At 48.5% G+C, this 17,260-nt stretch overlaps 1 protein-coding gene across 1 annotated transcript in view; it reads left to right on the forward strand.

Moving 5' to 3' along the window:
* Positions 1 to 1,174: 1,174 nt before the first annotated feature.
* The window catches only part of LOC128728546 (uncharacterized), a 73,385-nt gene continuing 57,299 nt past the window's right edge, over positions 1,175 to 17,260 (forward strand). The window contains exon 1 of the mRNA XM_053822174.1: positions 1,175 to 1,195. Within this exon, the coding sequence (XP_053678149.1) occupies positions 1,190 to 1,195 (6 nt within the window). The 5' untranslated portion in view covers positions 1,175 to 1,189. The remainder of the gene's footprint in view (positions 1,196 to 17,260) is intronic.

Below are 17,260 nucleotides of genomic sequence, written 5' to 3' on the forward strand. Positions count from 1 at the left end.
ACGCACCCTGAAGCGGTTGGGACAAACATTCCTTCGGGAAAACTCGCCAAGTGCGCCAATTTGCACCGTCGGTCCGTTTCGTGTGCACCTGCGAGATGCCGAAGACGTCGTCCTGCGAGCTTCCGCTCCTTGTCGGTCAGCTTCTCGCTCGCTCTCACTCTCGCACACATACACACACACGCACTGATAGAAGCAAACAACGCGCAGGAACCGTTCCAGCAAGCGACCGAACGCCCGGGGCTCGATTTTACGGTAACGATTCGGTAATAAATGTTAGCGAGGCCACTTGCCAGAAGTCCGCTTGTGCTCGGGAATGGGCAGGAGGGAGTAGCAAAAAAAATAAAAAGAATAACTGTTCACCAAATGGTTTCCACTTACCCGCGCCACTGCCGCATCACTCACAGCAACTTCTTGCCTCGCGGAACGATGGAGGGAGAAATTCCTTCCATCAGGGGGAGCTGTGGTGGATGGTGAAATGCGTCGGATCCCGGTGCTGGCCCAGGGGATTGCGGTGATGTGTAGGTAATAAAATTAATTGGAATTTTTGGGCCAACTAGCTCCATCAGGGCGGCTGGTTGGAGCTTTTTTGTTCGCTTCTTTTTCGTAAAGGGAATTTTCGACTGGCAGCGGTCGTCTGCTTTCCCCGAAAAAATAAGTCTTGTACACCTTCTTGTTGGGGGTTATTTTGGCTTTCTCATGGAGCACTGGATGTAGAAGGGAATTATATCCTGGAATCTGATAAACTGCTGGTTTTAAAAGGGGTTTGTGACACCCTACTGCAATTGCACAGCGCTAATTGTCACCTTCCTCGACAAGGACGAATAACTTCACGAGCACTTCTTACACTGATTAACCGGCTTCTTCCTGACATCTCTTCCCGCAGGTGGACTCTTCCATCCTGATGATGACCATCAAGAGATCGCGTTCCGGTATGCGGTAGAAAAGATCAACTCTGACCGCACGATACTACCACGCTCAAAGCTGCTCGCTCAGATTGAGCGTATCTCACCGCAGGATAGCTTCCTGGCGTCGAAACGAGGTAAGTGTCTGCCTAGAGTGCTTCGAGCAGGCCTTCTGATGTACTTCTCTAATTGCCTTAGTCTGCCACCTGCTGGGAGTTGGAGTTGCCGCCATTTTTGGACCACAATCTTCACACACCGCCAGCCACGTACAGAGCATCTGCGACACGATGGAGGTAAGTTTGGAGACATAGATCAGTGTTTGGAAGTATGCGCACGATGCTTGTTTCACGTTGGGTTGAAAATTGAATGTTTTAAATTCAATTTGATGTTTTGAATTCACATTCAAGATTGGGTGTTTTCAAAATAGCTGCGGCTATTATGAAACATAACTACAAACGCCTCAATACATGCGTTCTTTAACATCTTTGTGATTTCTACAAACGTCCATTTCACCCTCCAAGGTGTCAGGGACAACATCTTCAGGGTCAACTGAGACCCTCTCAATGTTCCAACAACCGTTTACTGTAAAATTGTGTAGACCCATCATCGAAACCTAATCCAAATCAGGCTCCCAGCTAAGCACCCACTCATGTGAATAGCCTCCTTCCACCTGCCCGAAGAGCTCCAACCCAAAACACTGAAGATCCCTGAGCACATCGACACCCGCAACGTGACATATGGAGCCTGGTCTGCCATTTCCGGTGCGCCCTGTTCCAGCGAGCTACGCACCGTGTTCGGTGCGCATGCAAGCGACACCGGATGGTTTTACGGCACACAAAACTCATTGCGGTGCGACCCTTAAGTGCGGTGACGTCCGCGCTTTCCCAAATAAGCACTGCAGGTGGGTTTCGATAGCACGCATGAGCCACCGGAACACCGGCATCCGGCACGAGAAGTGTGGCACGTGACCTGCGCGAGATTGGTGGGGCACAATTTGCATATCAATAAATATTTTCAGACGTCCTGCCTGCCCCCGACACCCAAGCGGTCGTGGCTTTGAGATACCAAGCAGCGCCATCTGGCGGATGACTTGTGCAACCGTTGGCGCAAAATAGAGAAGAAAAAAAACAACCCTGAGCTTCTTGCTGGAGCAAGGTTTATTTTCTGCTTCGTGTTGCCGCTTCCGCAGCAGCTGCTGTTGCTGAGCCTGCCCAAAAACCCTACACAAGGCAGCCTTTTCCGCTTTCCCTCGCATCCCGTGTTGCCCCTTGCGCTCTGTTCGTTGCCGACGACTGGAAAAACATCTTGCTTCGTTTGGACGGGTGGCGCTGTTTTTACTGCCACCCTTTCCGCTGATTGGATGGTGCAATTTCGATAGGGGTTGTGATAGTCTTCCCCCGTCCCCATCCATCCCTTTTTGCTCTCCTTCCCTATGCTCTCTGCGCAGAGACTGCTGGCCACAAGGACCGGCGGTGACGTTTGGCTTCCAATTTTCCCCTTGACGGTGACGACGGTCTAGAGGCCGTCTTGGAGCGCCCCTAGAAGGAAAACGCGATGCACTCGCTTGGTGGAGTTCGAACAGCAACCTCCTCCCCCCCCGCACCCCTCCTCCCTTTCAGACCTCACCCTGTTCTCCTGAGAAACGAACAACTCAGCTGCCGGACCTGGCTGGCAATCATAATCGGCTTACCGCAACTACTCCCGTGCCGAGCTCCCGGGTGTCCCACGGGTGGCTCAAATAATACTGCTGATCACATGGAGGAGAGCGGGGGGAGGGGGGGGGGCATGGAAAGAGAGAAGAAAGCAATGGCTACCCCTGGGAGCTTCCACTCACCCCCTTCTAAGTGCAGTCACGGGCATTGTTCGCGTCGGTGACGGGGAAATCCGTTCATCGGGTTAACATTCCGAAACGCTCGCTCGCTTTTCCGTTGCACCGAGGGAATTTCCATTTTCTTCACCCCACTCGAGGTTTTCCTTTGCACTCTTCCCCTCTCGGCCACAGTTTGTTCCCGGTTTTTTTTTTTGCTTTTGTCTCCTTTCGCGGGCGCAATTTCTAAGGGACGCCTTGATTTCCCCGGGCAGAGATGCAACCGGGCCCGCTTCCCATGCGGCTGGGTGGAAAAATGGGTTTCCTTCCGCTTAGCCTCCCTCCGCTTCCAACCGGTGGGAAAATAAATTCTCCACCCCCCTCCCTGCCCCCTCTCCAACGCCATTCCTCTTCACCCCGTCTTCCCTGGCATGGGAATGGAAACCCGTAATGAGTGGAAATCGGTGGTTGGAAGTGGCGCAGATGGATGGATTTGAAGCCACCGGACGAGTGATGAACGGCCTGATGGGCCACTCGGGTGGGGTGGGGTTGGCAGTAAATTAGCCATGAAATTAGGTTCCATCCTTCTGCCCTTTTCCGAACAGTCGCCACTGGCAGGGACCCATTTCGACGAAGCGAGCGAGCTAATCATCATCAGCGAGCGGGCGACAACCGGTTGCTGGTGACGCACAAGGGAGAATGAGGAGTGTAAAAAGGGATGAGGAGGAGCGGAGGGGAGATATGGACAAACCCCGGTGGCAAACAAAAGAAACCGACCCGAAGATTAATGAAGTCCTAAGTGGGAATCGTGTGAAATTTTTCTTTCCTTCTCCCATCGCTAAGGTTGGCGTAAGGAAAAACCCTCGCTTTTCCACCACCCTTCACGGGTGCAGCGGGTGAAAAGTGAAATCAAACAAACGCCGAACCGAATAGGCGCGAGACAACAAGCCGACAAGGGCGACGAAAAATAACATTCGCGTGCCGGTTGGAGAGCTAAGCAAACGGAGCAAGGAAATGGTATGAGGAAAAACTGGGGGAAAAAAAACCCACATCAACCCACGGGAAAAGCACCCAGAATCTCGGTGCGCTGCTTCCGGTTCCTGGGCATGAATAATTAACCGATCAAACGGGGCTCTCGGTGTTGGGGTTTGATTTTTTTTCACTCTCCTCCGAACTCCGTTGGCCAAAAACCTCGAGAAAACTCGAACCACGGGCGTCTGGTGAGGTCGAGGCGTTAGGAAACCCGGGAAAGCTGTTTTTTTTTTCGTCCCTCTTTCGGTAGGCTGGGAAATCACACCGGGTTTTGCTGGCACGCTCGGTGGTGCAAGGGCTAATAGGTGGACTTTTTAATTAGTTTCGCTCGTCGCTATCGTCGCCGTGAAGGTGGATTTTCGTCGCTGTTTTTCTCACCCGTCGGGGTTTTTTTTTTCGCCCCCTGGTGGGAAATGAAAATGACACACAACCCGTAGCAATTGGGCGGGTGCACTGATTCCGGGCACGGCCATGCGTGTCGGACACAGGCCAAGGATTCGCAGGACGCGCGTATCCTTCGCAAATTGGTGATTTTGGGTCGAGTGTTTTTCTTCTTTTACGGGTTCTGCGCTTCGTTGGTTTTGATTTTCCTTGCAGCTTCGTGCTTTACAGCTTGCTTGTGGGTCGGTGCTTTGCTTTGCTGCATTAGTTTTTATTTTCGTTCATTACAAGACCTCAATGGATATTTTCGTTGTGTTTTGAGTTTACATTCGGGAGTACATTTCCTATGCATTTGAAAAAAAAATCCTCTTAGAATCGTTTGTGGCTGATGCCATGATGAAGAATTTTCCTTGAGTTATATTTTTATCATTTGGAAAACATTATCTCGGAATTATCAATTTTTTTCAAATTTCACTCGTTAGGGAATAATAATTAGAATCTATTGAGAACCTATTTAGAAAAGATTGCATATAATATCAAAATAACTAAGCTCTAGTTAACAAACGATTTCTTATAAAATCAAACCCAAAGCTGTGACAAAAAGCTCGTGTAGATTTAATTAAAATTAAAACTATTCAGATTTATTTTAGTTGTTTTCTGAAACTCTTAACAGCTTCTAGTTTCTGTTTAAAAACTCTAAAAAGAATATAACATAACATAAGGTAAGGAATGGTATATAAGGATTGGTCTATTTTCACAGTTTTATTAAATCCAGTCATGTTAACTTCTGCATTTTGACAGTCCTTTGACCACCATAAACCAAATTCCTTTCAGCCTGTCAAGTTAAGGTACTCGAAATGTCGTGCTTAATTCACATAACGAATGCGCCTCCCCAGAACCTGCTGCTGTCGGGCGATTTTCCAGCTTTGCTATTTTTTCCTCGCCTCAAATAGTGCGAAAGCAAGTGTGCAGAAATTTAAAGACCCACACGTGAAAGCCAACGTTGACGTACACGAACGGGAGGCCCTTTTCTATTCCCTTTTTATGCTCGTCCACCTCCTCGCTCGTTGGGAATGTGAGAAATGAAAAACAAGAAACCGTTTGGAGAGCTTTTTACAACATTAATTTCTGCCCAACGAAGGCGCTCGTTTTGTGGGTTGTTGCAGGCAGCAGAGGGAGGAGAGCAGTAGTTAGGGAGTTGAAGGGTAGATAGCGCCATGCTATGGGAAAAGGATCGCCTCGTACATCAAACACATCCCTTCGAGTGGTCGAGCATCCTTCGTGTTCGCGTTTGATGTAGTCCCGTGGTAGCGCCGTCTCGAGTCCGGCCAGGGATTCCGTTTCGTTAGGTCCCTTTTTTTTACCTCTCAATTTGTCATCATTAAAAATGCTAATCTTTTTCCCTCTGCCCCTTTCCTGCACGCCCCACCCCTCGTCACTTTTGGTGGAGAGCGAGGAAATTCCTTTTGTACGCAGTTCGCTAACTCCTTCGCACAGTTCCTGTGTGCTTTCCTCGGTGGAGCTTTTCGACTTGCGGTATGGTTGTGATTTTGGTTTTAATACTTCTCGCTTTTCTCCTTATCATCCCTTGCTTGCCGGGACCTTTCCCCTCCCCCTCCCCTCCCCTTTTGCAACAGAAAAAAGCGCACAAGCCCCTGCCGAGCGTGCGGAATGGAAATTCGGTTCCGTTTTGCTTGGTGGGTGGAAAAAAAATCGAATCCACTCCGGTGGAAGTCTTGGCTCGGCTTGGAGTAATTTCATTTTCACCACCCCGTGAATCGTGTGCTGCCGGTTTGGGAAGTGGATATGATCTATGTGACGTCACCGGCAGGCACTCGTCGGCGTACTTGAGGGAAAGAGCTTGATGGAAAACCGTGGAAATGGGTACATGGATTTATTTCCCACGTTCACTTCCAGCAAGGTATGGTTTTTGAAGGTGTTTTAGTTTTTCTACAACTGTTTGAACAATCATCAAATACAATCTAACTAACCTTTAAAAAGTTGTTTAGAAGTTAATTCGGAATTGGAATTGGGAGCTCATAATATATTCTGAACATGTATATGAATATTGCGGCATCGAATCGAAACACTCCCGGGTGGTCATTTTTACTAAACATCCAATTCCAAAGAGCCGTAAGCGATAGTATTTGAAGCGAAAAAGAAAAGGAACCGGGAAAATCCACCCCTAAATGTCGATAACATGCTACCTATCTCGCTGTCAGCCCCAAACCGCACGATCATGCAAAATTCGGCAAGTCTTAAACAGATCGCTGCCTTTAAGTACCACCGGCCCCGCCAGCAGTTTTCCCATTTTCCCGATGCGGAAATAAGTGGGGGAAAAAGGCAAACAAAAAAACACACCCCACTTCTCGTTTGGTTTTGGTCGGTGAAGAAGCGAAAGCTGGTTTCGGGTGCTAATCTGACCACAGGCATCGGCTGTCTTCGACACTTAACCGCACGGACATGGATCCACCCTAAGCCGGCCGTGTGTATGTGTGTATGTGGGTGATCAGAGGACCTTGTGATGGCGTCACAAGTAACTGTTTAAACCCTGCCTTAATTCAGGGCGAGTGAGAGGAAAACACCGACACAACGGACCCCCGAAATCGGTAGAACTTATCCTGATCCTCCGTCAGGTCGGAAGTTGCATCGGTTTTTCCGCCTCGGAAAATGGGTTCGCCTACCCTTACGCTTTTTTTGTTGTTGTACTCCACTTCGTTGAAGGTGGGATTTTTTGTTGTTGCCGCTCGTCCTTTTGTTTTTATTTCCCTTCCTTTACGAACAGCTTATGCCACTAGCCCTCGAAACACACAGGCTTCCTCGTTCCTGCGAGCTGTCAGCTGGTGTGGGTGACTAATCCCCGGGCTTAGTTACACCCGGGTGCTGTCGGTGGCTAGTTTTCGGCGTCGTTCCGAGCGACACTTTCCACCTCTTGGGTTTCGAATCCACACATGGCAAAACCATAACATGGGTCGAGAATTACAGCGAAAACGCCTCCTGGCGGCGATTGAAGAGGACTAGTTTTGCACACATACACACGTCTGGTGCTGGCAGGCGTTGAAGCGCGTTTGGAACAGACACGTGTACAAGATTCCACAGAAATAGCGTTAAAAAAAATACACACAAAAAGGAGCAAATGGGGAAATAGATCAACTCGGGAAACCTCGGAAAAATCGTGGTGAGGATACGATCACTCGAAGCGGGAAATGCAATTTTTCTCCCCCTTCCGCTCACCCCTCCTAACCGGTGAAGTGAAAGGGAAAAGCGGGTTGCCATAAAACGAATTAGCTATTTTTTATTTGTGTCCAACCACACCCGATGGCGTTAATTGATCCCATTAGCGACGTGGTGCAGTTTTCCAAGTAAGAACGAAATTGAACCAAACGCGTCGCATGATGGTGGAATTTTCCAACATTTTCCGTGCTATAAATGAGCTGCCAACTTTACTTCTCGATTGAAATTGATACCGTTACCAAGTGGAAAATCTATTTTCCAACTAGAACTGAGAATTTGCAATCATTTTCTTCGACAAGGGTGCTATTTTTTCAGAGCAACGATTTTCCCATTGCCTATTCGACGTTAACTTAACTCCAACGGATATGAACTCGGTGAAGGAAAAAGCTAAAATAAAGCCAACCAAGGCCGAAAGTCCGTTCTCAAAAAAGGCAAAACATGGCGAAGGAGACTGACAAAAAAGGCGACCTTTTTCCCGCGGCAACGCCAACGCCAACGCTGTCAGCCAAAACGGTAACCTTTTGCGTTAATTGCCTAATAGTTTGCAACAACATTTTAATTAGCGCATGTTTGGTTCTGTTTTGGTTTCGCTTTCCCATTGCTGTTAAGAAGAGTGCGAAATCAAAAGCAAAAACAGCAAACCAGCAAGATGGCGACCGCCAAGTGGTGCGATTAATCGTCTCTCGGTGCAAGAGCAGGCAACAACAAAAATAAAACAGTTGCAACTGGAATCTTCTCGAGCGGACGAATGGCTGGTTGGAGTGGGAAATGAGCATCCGGAAATAGATAAATTGTGAACACTCCGGATGCTGGCCGTCGTTGTGTCGCCGTGTGAACTATTTTTATCCCATTTTAATTAGCAGATGCCCGCGGTTTTGGTGCGTTTTCTCGGCGTTTGCACGCTTGTGTGTGTGTGTGTGTTTCTGGTGGTGTTTATTTTTGTTTTGAATTTCTTTTCCCAATCCCAAAACTCCATTTAATGAGCAGGGAGGCAAAGTATTGTGCAGCCTGGAATGGAAACAAAAAGTCCCGTGTGGCACTAGCACCGAACGGAAATAGCTTTTCGCGGGCATTCCTCATCTTTCCCTCTCTCGTCTCCCTTTTCTTTCACCCCGCCTTGGAGACCACCAGAAGCAAAATGGCAATAAATGTTTCCATTCCCAGCAGCTTGGGCCGGAAAACAAAACCGAAGTGCCGGTGTAGAAACCGAAACAACAAAGCGAGCAGACTGGACACGGGAGAGATTGGAGAAAATCCTTAGAGGATGATGGGAGGGCTGAGTGAAGTGGGAGGAGGGAGAGGGGGTGGGGAAAAAGAGGAGAAAGGCAAGGAAAAAGGGGAGAGTGAGTTTGAAAACTCATTTTACATCGAGACCCCCGGACCTGGCCGCTAGCTTGCGATTTGTCGCAAGGAGATGAATGTTGCAGGTGGTTGGAGTGATAGAAGAGGGTGGGTGAAAGGGCGAGCGGAGTGGAAGGTAAAGGAAAAAGCCATTTCCCTCCCATTACGATCGCGCGGCCAAGTCGCAAAAGTTGGGCGATGAGTTTTGAAGCCCATTTCGCTGCGATCGGGATGCATGTTTTGAGGGAGATTTTTTTTCCTTTCTTCGCCGTCCATCGGGTTCGTTTTCCACCGTTCCTACTGTTTTCCCTTTTTATTTTTTCTTTATGATTACTTCATCCCTTCGTGTGCCTTGCGAGTGGGAAAAGCACAGAGGAAACTATCCCCAGTGGGAAACGGGCACGTCGGCGAAAGGAAGCCACCAGTGCGCCGGTAGCTTCCGTTCCCGGTGCCGTGAAAATGTTTCCTGGCTGGGAGGTCCTTCGGCACTGGTTGGTGCTTACGTGGGCTTTTTCCCGCACGGCTCGCTGACGGTGCTGTTGTGGTGCGGTTGTTTAGCTCCACCTGGTCCCGATAGTGGAGGTGTCGAGTTTCGATGATTTGGACGATTTTTGCCGAACTCCCACCCATGGGTGGGTGGAAGGGGGAGTTGGGTGTGGGTGAAGGGGGGTGCTCGATAACGGAAAATGTCCGATGGAAAGGAGAGAATAGAAAATTTGCTACGATCTGGGCGAGAAAACCAGCTGTGGTCGCGTCATCGGAAACCGCATTGAGCATTCTCCGTAAGCTCCTTGTGGAAAAGTCCTTTCCCACAGCGACTATAAAAACAATAAAAAAATACCATAAACTTTTTGTGGAAAAATGTAAAGCTTTGAAGATTTTGAATTCAGTGCGACACATCAGTTACGATTGCAAAAGTAGCGAATTCAAAAGTAGAATTCATTCCTTATTTGTTCGACTGTTTGTTGTAAATCATTGTGAAATAAGTATGATTTATGAGACAACTTATCGAAAAATTTGCTCCTCTAGCATACTTTTAAAGCAACCCAATCATTTACAAATAAATTAATATTTGGATTAAAATTGTTTAATTTATTAGTGAAATAAACGCATCTGAATCGCTGAAATACACCTTCTGAAAGAGCCTTTTTGATCCTTTTTTGCATTCATTATGGCCCGTAACTGTTGCTTAATGAAAACTAAAAACCGAAACGTGCCTAAAAATGCTAACTTTCCGGAAAAGCACGCAGGAATACTCCAGCACTAGTTTTTACAACATATTTCCTGGCTGTTGCCTTTGAGTTTTTGAACAAGCGATGCGTGGGTTGGGGTTTTCCGCCTCGTATTTCCACACGGTGGCTTAATGAAGCTTCTTGCTATCCTTTATCTTTGTCTCTCTCTCTCTCTCTCTCTCTCGATCTCTTTCTTGCTCAGTCTCTCACTCATTCCTCATCTCGCGCTTTGTTGTCCTTTCAACGTCTAAACAAGAAGCCAGTCGTTCTCGAAATTCATGCACCAACTACAACACACGACGGCTTCACTTTCCTCAGCCTTCATTTTCCATTCCGACTCCCTTCCAGCCTCCCCACCCGCCCCACCGTGCTTCAGTATGGCACAAGGAATGCAGCTGCAGTTAATAATAACGTTCAGGAAGCGGTCAACGTGAGCGAATTTCCCGAAGCAAGAAATTCCACCGTGCCGTGGTGTTCTAGGTGCGGGTGCAATAGAAAAAGAGAGAAAGAGAGAGAGAGAGATAGAGATGTCCCGAAGGATTATGATCCTTATGGCATCGTGGCGCCAACCGGCGATGTGTGACGAATGCTGATGAGGAAGGTTGATTGAAGGGCGGCTCCCGATAACGTCGCCCGGATCGCCACGGCCAAGGATTCCGTCGATTAACGTGCTCGGGTATGATATTGAGTTTTCATCACCCGCTTCACCGCACGTGCCACCTCCCGAAGCAAGTGTGTACCCACCCACGGAGAGTCCGCTTTTTTTATGTGCCGTCTCCCCACCTCCCCCCCCCCCCCTCCCGGGAAAAGCCACACAAAGGCCGTTGGTCCTTTGGCGGCCCATTTGGCGGCTCGTTTTGCGTCGCAGCCATCGTTCTTGCGCAAGGGTGCATAAGGACACTCTCCATCCTGGCGCGAGTATCCTCTTGCTATTAAAATAACGCCTGCTTGACACGGAATGCGCTTGGCACACACACGCGTTGTGCGGAGCTCCATCCGCTTGAGAGGACCTTCACAGGACCTTCGGTTGGGAACACAAAAATGCAGACATTCAGCGTTGTTGTGGGTATTGCGAGGGTGCGAATGAAAAGAAAAAAAACGAACAGAAAAAGAAGTGGTTCTTTGTTTGCGTATCATGAGGGGAGTGGGGGAAGGAGGAAAGTGAGGGGAGGCAGGATAAACCTCCGCTCCGACCCGTGAAGCCCGTGTGGGGGGAGGCCATTTTCGGCTTTATCGCAATGGGAAAAACGTTAAGGAGGCACCCAACACCCCGAAAACCGCCGGTTTCATCATAAATCCTGTCCCAAGCAACACACCCACACACACAAACACACACACACACTGACGTGTCCAGGTCGGGGGTGAGATTAAAGTTAATTAATCTGACCCCCCCTCTCCACTCAGTTTCGGATCGATTTTGGGCAGCCACCGGGATTGATGCGTTTGACCCACCCCCCCACCCACTGTCCCCTTCCCCTTCCTCCCCCCCCCGCCTCTCATACTCCTCCTTCACCCCTTCAGTTCACTCTTGATGCTCCTCCACAAAATGGCCTCCGTTCTGCTTCGGCTGGCGCTTTCGGAAACGTTTCGCTTCCATCGTATTTTTTTTTGTGTGTGTTCCGATTGCGAGTGTGTGTTTGTGTTTGTTTTCGTTGGCATGTTTGTTTGTTTGCGCATCTATTTCCGCTCACTCGCATCCGGGCATCTCGGTGATGTATGTGGCTGGGCGTTTTCATCTCGAGCTGGGCACCGATCGGAGTCGCGTTTTCCGCCTTTCAAGGGTTGAGAAGCAAATGGCTGCTCAAAGGGAGAGGGTGGGGGGGGGGGGAGTGAAGGACGAGCCCTTAAGCAGAGAACCCGAAGGGTTCTCTCATTTTCACAAACAAACACACACCGCACAACACGGGATCACTTCAACGCCCTTCTCTCAGCCCACTTCATTTCATTCCCAACCCCTTTGAAGGAGGGGGTGAGAAAATCGTCAGAACGCGGCTGGGTGGGGTGAGTGCAGCCTCCTATAAATAAAATCAATTACAATCGGGCCGGCCTGCTCGGGTGGCCGTGACCCCGAAAATCCCGTGACCCGTCCCGGCGGAACAGGACAATAAAAGGCGAAACCGGTTGGTGAAAAGCTGGTGGGAAAAGCGCCCATTTTCTCGGCGCGACGGAGGCAACCGAAACCGACCCGATTGTAAACAATATAAATTACCATCTTGAGCACCGGGTGGATGTGAGCGGGAAAACGAGCGTGTGCGTGTGTGAGAGAGAGAGAGAGAACAAGAGAGGAAAAATCAAGGGAAAAGCCCAAGAAACATCTCGTTACATTGTTGATGTATGCAAATGGCTGCGTATGGTGCGTGTGCTTTGTAACTCAACCCACCACCCTGCTGGGCCGTTTTGGGGGAGCATTATTGGAAGGGATGATTTGTGTTTTTCCCACCCCCTTTCGTTACCGCATGCTTCGTGGGAAGAAACCCTTCACAAAACGGTGCGAGTTTGAGAAACTGAATAATTACCAGAAGCAAACAAATCCTCGAATAAAGCTCAGCCAAAGCACACGGAAGCTTATGGAGGTTAATTTTCGCTGCTCATCCGTGCAACGTCTCACTTATTATTCATCACCAATGTGCAAGCAACGGAACATATCCTTCCGGAAAACGGGACGTTAAGCGGTCCTTAGCGAAAGCATACATGCGCTACGTTGAACGGTGGAGCCTTTTATACCCACATTTCATTGTCGAAGCATTAATGTGTAAGTAAGTGAGTGCCCTTTTCCAATTATTCAAAGGAAAGAAAAAAAGAGCACACACATACACATACACACAGCAAAAGCTCATTATTTTTTCGGCTCACGACATTTTTCCGCGGAATGAAATCGTTACCAACGCGACCAAAGTGCGGGGGGTTTTTTTTTTTTTTAATACGCCCCTTTTAAAAGCATTTGTCCCGTCCTCGGGAGGCACTGAGTCGATATTTTTACCTTTTTTTAAGCTCGTTTCTCGTCACTCGTCGCTCGAATTCGCCCCACTAATGAGACTGCCTGGTGTGATTTTCGATGCCCATAATTGACGGTGGCTTGCTCGTGCCTTCGTTCCACGCGGCGTTCGTCTAACGGCACGAGCCCTTAGCTAAGTGAGGCGTAATTGTGCATTATTTTAGCCACCTGTAACTGGCACTCGAAAGGGCACGCGCTCGCGAGTGGCGCTTTGCTTTGAAATAATTCCAATCAAAAGGAAGCGTTTTCGTGATGGAGCGATTGCTTGTTTTGAGAAATCTACGGCATGGGAAGGTATCGATTTTCTCTTGCTCTTCCTGTACAATCACGCTATTTATATCAAGGATATTTAATGAGCAAAAGAACAACAGCACATTCCATCGGAATTGGGGCAAAATTAAGCACAAAAAAGATGTATAATTATTACCGTCAGGGATGTTTATGTATCCCTAAGTCAAACCACTTTCACACACGGTCATTCGAGTGCCAAATCCAAGCTCAGTAGCTGAGGAAAAACAATCTCCCACCCACTGTACAGCAGCTCGCGCTGTGGCCAAATTTAATCAGCTTTCCCGCAAAGCTCGAGCACGGATTATTCTAACCTGCTTCGACTAAGGACCTAGCACAAGTGTGCACGTGTGGGTGGGTGAGGACTCGTGGGGAGGTTTACGAGTGTTTGTCCACCCACCCCCAACCTCCCGAGCACCCACACAGCCTCACGCCGATCCGCTTACGGGGTGTCGATGCGATTGTCGGGCGTTTGCGGAACGTTGGTTCAATGTTTGCCGGGCGAGACATGAGAAATAGCGCCACATTTGTCTCACCTCGTGCCCTCGCTTTCTCTCACTTACCTTCTGCGGGCCCATTCGCGACCCTCGAGCCCGCGTAGTGGCTCATGAATAAGGGAAAACTGTCGAAAATGACGCTTTCGATCTTGCTGAACCGCGCTGCGCTAACGTGGGATTTTTTCGTCCTGTTTTTTTTTTTCGTCCGTCAACGATGCTTTGTTTTCACTCCCGTTTCTTCCTCTGAACCCCCCCCACTCCGCTACTCCCACCCCTACCCTCTTCCCATACCTTCCCTGCAGTGACACGAATGGAGAGATAATAGCAACTCCGTGGCAAATCCCGCATTCCTACTGTCGCTACTGGGCGCTTGCCGCTCATTGTCGGCTTAACTATTTTTCTCTCCCCTTCACCCCGACAGGGGGAAAAGCGCACATGAAGAGGGTACACAGGGAGTGGATCCAATTGCTGCGATCGTCCCGGGCTGCTCAACGCGTGGCAGGATAGATTGAGCCCGACGATGGTATACTCGCGAAAGGGCAGTCAATTTGGATGCATATTATTCCAGCCACCGCCCACCCGGGTGGGTGGATGAGGAAAAAAACCCCGGGAAAATCGGGGGGAGTAGAAAACCCACATCCCAAGGTGCCTAGAAACACGGGCCAAATGGCGCTTTGTTAGCTGAATGGCGGGAGCGAGCTGAAAAGCATCTCCCAACCGAGAAATGAGCAGATCCCCGTTGACGCAAAAGGACACCCAGCTCAGGATCCTTTCGGGGAGAGGGTGCCCTTTTTCTTTCCATTCAGCGCAGGTTGATGGAGATGAATCGAAGCAGGCGAGGTGTTAATGTTTCACCGATCCGGCTGGGGTTCGTTTTTTTTCCGTCCCTTTTTCCCACGTCGAGCGAGTCAGAATGAAATGAGAGGGAAATGAAAAAAAAATCCCACCAAGCGAATGGAAAGCTTCACAATCGCACAACAAAACGCTGCAATCATAAAGGGAAACAATGGTGCCGGAAAATGCGCACACGGTGAGTGAGAAAACATGCTAAACAGCCACCAGTGGGTGGGAGGAGGAGGTTTCTTTCTCGTTCTTGCGCGAAAGCTATTCGTTTGCTCTCATTCTTTAGAAGTTTTTCCCTCTTTATTCTCCCTCCTAACATCGCTTCTCAGGATGGGGTTGGGTTTTTGACTTTCCCAAAATAGCACCGGGTGTGAATGAGTGAAAAAGGATGGTTAGGCGGACGAGTGTTGAGAAGAAAGCGTGGTTTTACTGGAGGCAGACGTTTAAGAGCCATTTCGTGCCCACGGAGGGAAGGAAAACACCGATACAATGGAAAGGAAGGTAATGGACACCGGAAGGCAGCCTGAACCAAACACAATAGGAAAGCTTCTCCCGTCCTTCTTTGCCTTTCCCTTTGTTTCATCGAGCTCACTCACCCTTTTTTTTCTTCCAACTGCTCGAGCGTGACCAAAAAAGCTCGATTAATTAAAGAACAACATTTTCGCTGCCACCAGGACCAAAAACTCCCTTGGAGCGTTAGGCAATGGGAGGTCGCAAAGAAGGCGTGTAGAGGAGTGGAACTAAAACAAAAATTATAATAAAAACTAACACCCTCCTTTTGAACGTGTGTGTGTGAGTTTCGTTTAAACCTTTCTCTCTTTCTCGCGACCGTTTTCGAGTGTTCGCAACTTCGCTGATGCACTGGTTTCAAGGGTTGGGCAGGAGTTTTCACTCCCTCATCCCCCAAACAACCTCCCAGACCCCTGCCTCTCACACTCCTTCTCTTCCAGTCCTCTCAACTCCAGCCCGATTCATCGGTGAATCCTGCGAGACCCACAATCGAAGTGCTTTTTCCTTTTCCACCCCAAAACACATCGTCGTGCGGGGAAAACAGGGCATCCCCTACGCTCTGGCACCCCTTTGGCACCATGCCGACACGGGTGGGGGTTTGCTGCAGCAGCCACATGATGCAGTTCATCTCGCTTTGCCACGCTGCAGCTGCACTTTTCATCCATTTACTGCGACGTACGTGAGCGCGATCGAGCTGCCGGAATTGGTCGATTTTATTTTGCAGCTTTTTATGTGTTATTTCACGTTTATTGGTCGGATGTTGGTCGATGAGAGGAAGCCGGGGGTACGAGAGGGACGAGAAAGAAGCCAGAACATGGGAAAAAGAAGCCCACTCGCGTCGTGAATGGTTGCCATTACGTGATGGAAGATGGCTGTCGAGAACGTTTCCGATTAGACGAGCGAGAAAGGGTTAAGGGTAGGAAAGAGTCAAGGGTCACAGGAAAGGGAAAACAATGGGGAGCGGTGGTTGGGGAAATGCGGAAAGACAAAACTAGCGCAGTTCGGTGATGCTTAGGGTGCTGCTTGTTTTTCGATCCATCATGAAAGCGGCGATTTTGGATGCTCGGAAAAGTCGATTGTTGGTTTTTCACCGCCTCACGCAAACTGGCGAGTTTTCCACGAGCTCCGGGAAGTTTTCACGATGCGAATGGTGGACGATTTGAGGCTAGGAAGCGTTTCGGGGAAGTATATCAGAAGGAAGAATGTGTAGCTACGCTAGCATCGATGGAAACGAGCAGTTTTCACATCGGTGCGGATGGGAATCGTTATGAGGAAAATCTAGATGAAAAGTCATCGATGAGAACTGCATTTTGATACGTTGTAGAGCTATGAAAAGTCCACAAAGTCTAACAGCTGGTTATTGAAGTGAAACTCATAAGCATTTACCTATTTATGTAAGCATCTAGCATAATTCTTTGAGTACACATTTGACGTTTAGTTTAGAACAATATACTACAGTAAAATGATAATATGTCAAAACGAAAATATGTTTTAAATAAACTGCAATTTTGTGAGTCAAAATTTCTAAATTGAGAACTTTACCTAGCAAAGATTATTATTCTGCACTTTTTATCGGGAGTGATGAATAAATATGAAAATATCTCAGCGATTTAATAAAGGTATTTAATACTGTGATGGCGTACTATTAAGTACCAGGTGGTATGATAAAATTCCCCACGAAGCGATGTTAAAAGCGATACGGAAGGTTTCCCTGGAAAAGTAATTTAATACCCTCGCCATCGTGGGTCTTCCAGGAACCGCCGGTCCGAGAACCGATCGTTGCATGATTTTTACTCAAGTCCTCCACGCGTTCACAGAGCCCACCTGGCTTCTAACACCTGGTGGAAGGATGAGAACGTTTTAATTGACGCTACGCTCGATTCCAACCTGATGGTCCGCGAGATGGGCTGTAGTTTCGCTTGTGTTTGTGGTTTTTTCCGTAGAGGAACGCTAGCGAGTCAGTACCAGTAACTTTATCAAACCATGAGTGGCGGTTAAAACATATGCTAGGCTTTTCTATAACATGCGAGTGTTCCAGGAAGGGACATAATTTTACTCTGAAGAGGTGTTTATTGTGGTTTCGAATCGATTAGGCAGCCGGTTTCGTAATTCAAACTATCCTGGAAGGTACTGCAGCATGATTGTCTTATTCGGATAAAATTAGCGGGTGCAATTTATGAAAATTTCTAATATTTTTG

This window comes from Anopheles nili, chromosome X (assembly GCF_943737925.1).
Source record: "Anopheles nili chromosome X, idAnoNiliSN_F5_01, whole genome shotgun sequence".
Classification (NCBI taxonomy): Eukaryota; Metazoa; Arthropoda; class Insecta; order Diptera; family Culicidae; genus Anopheles; species Anopheles nili.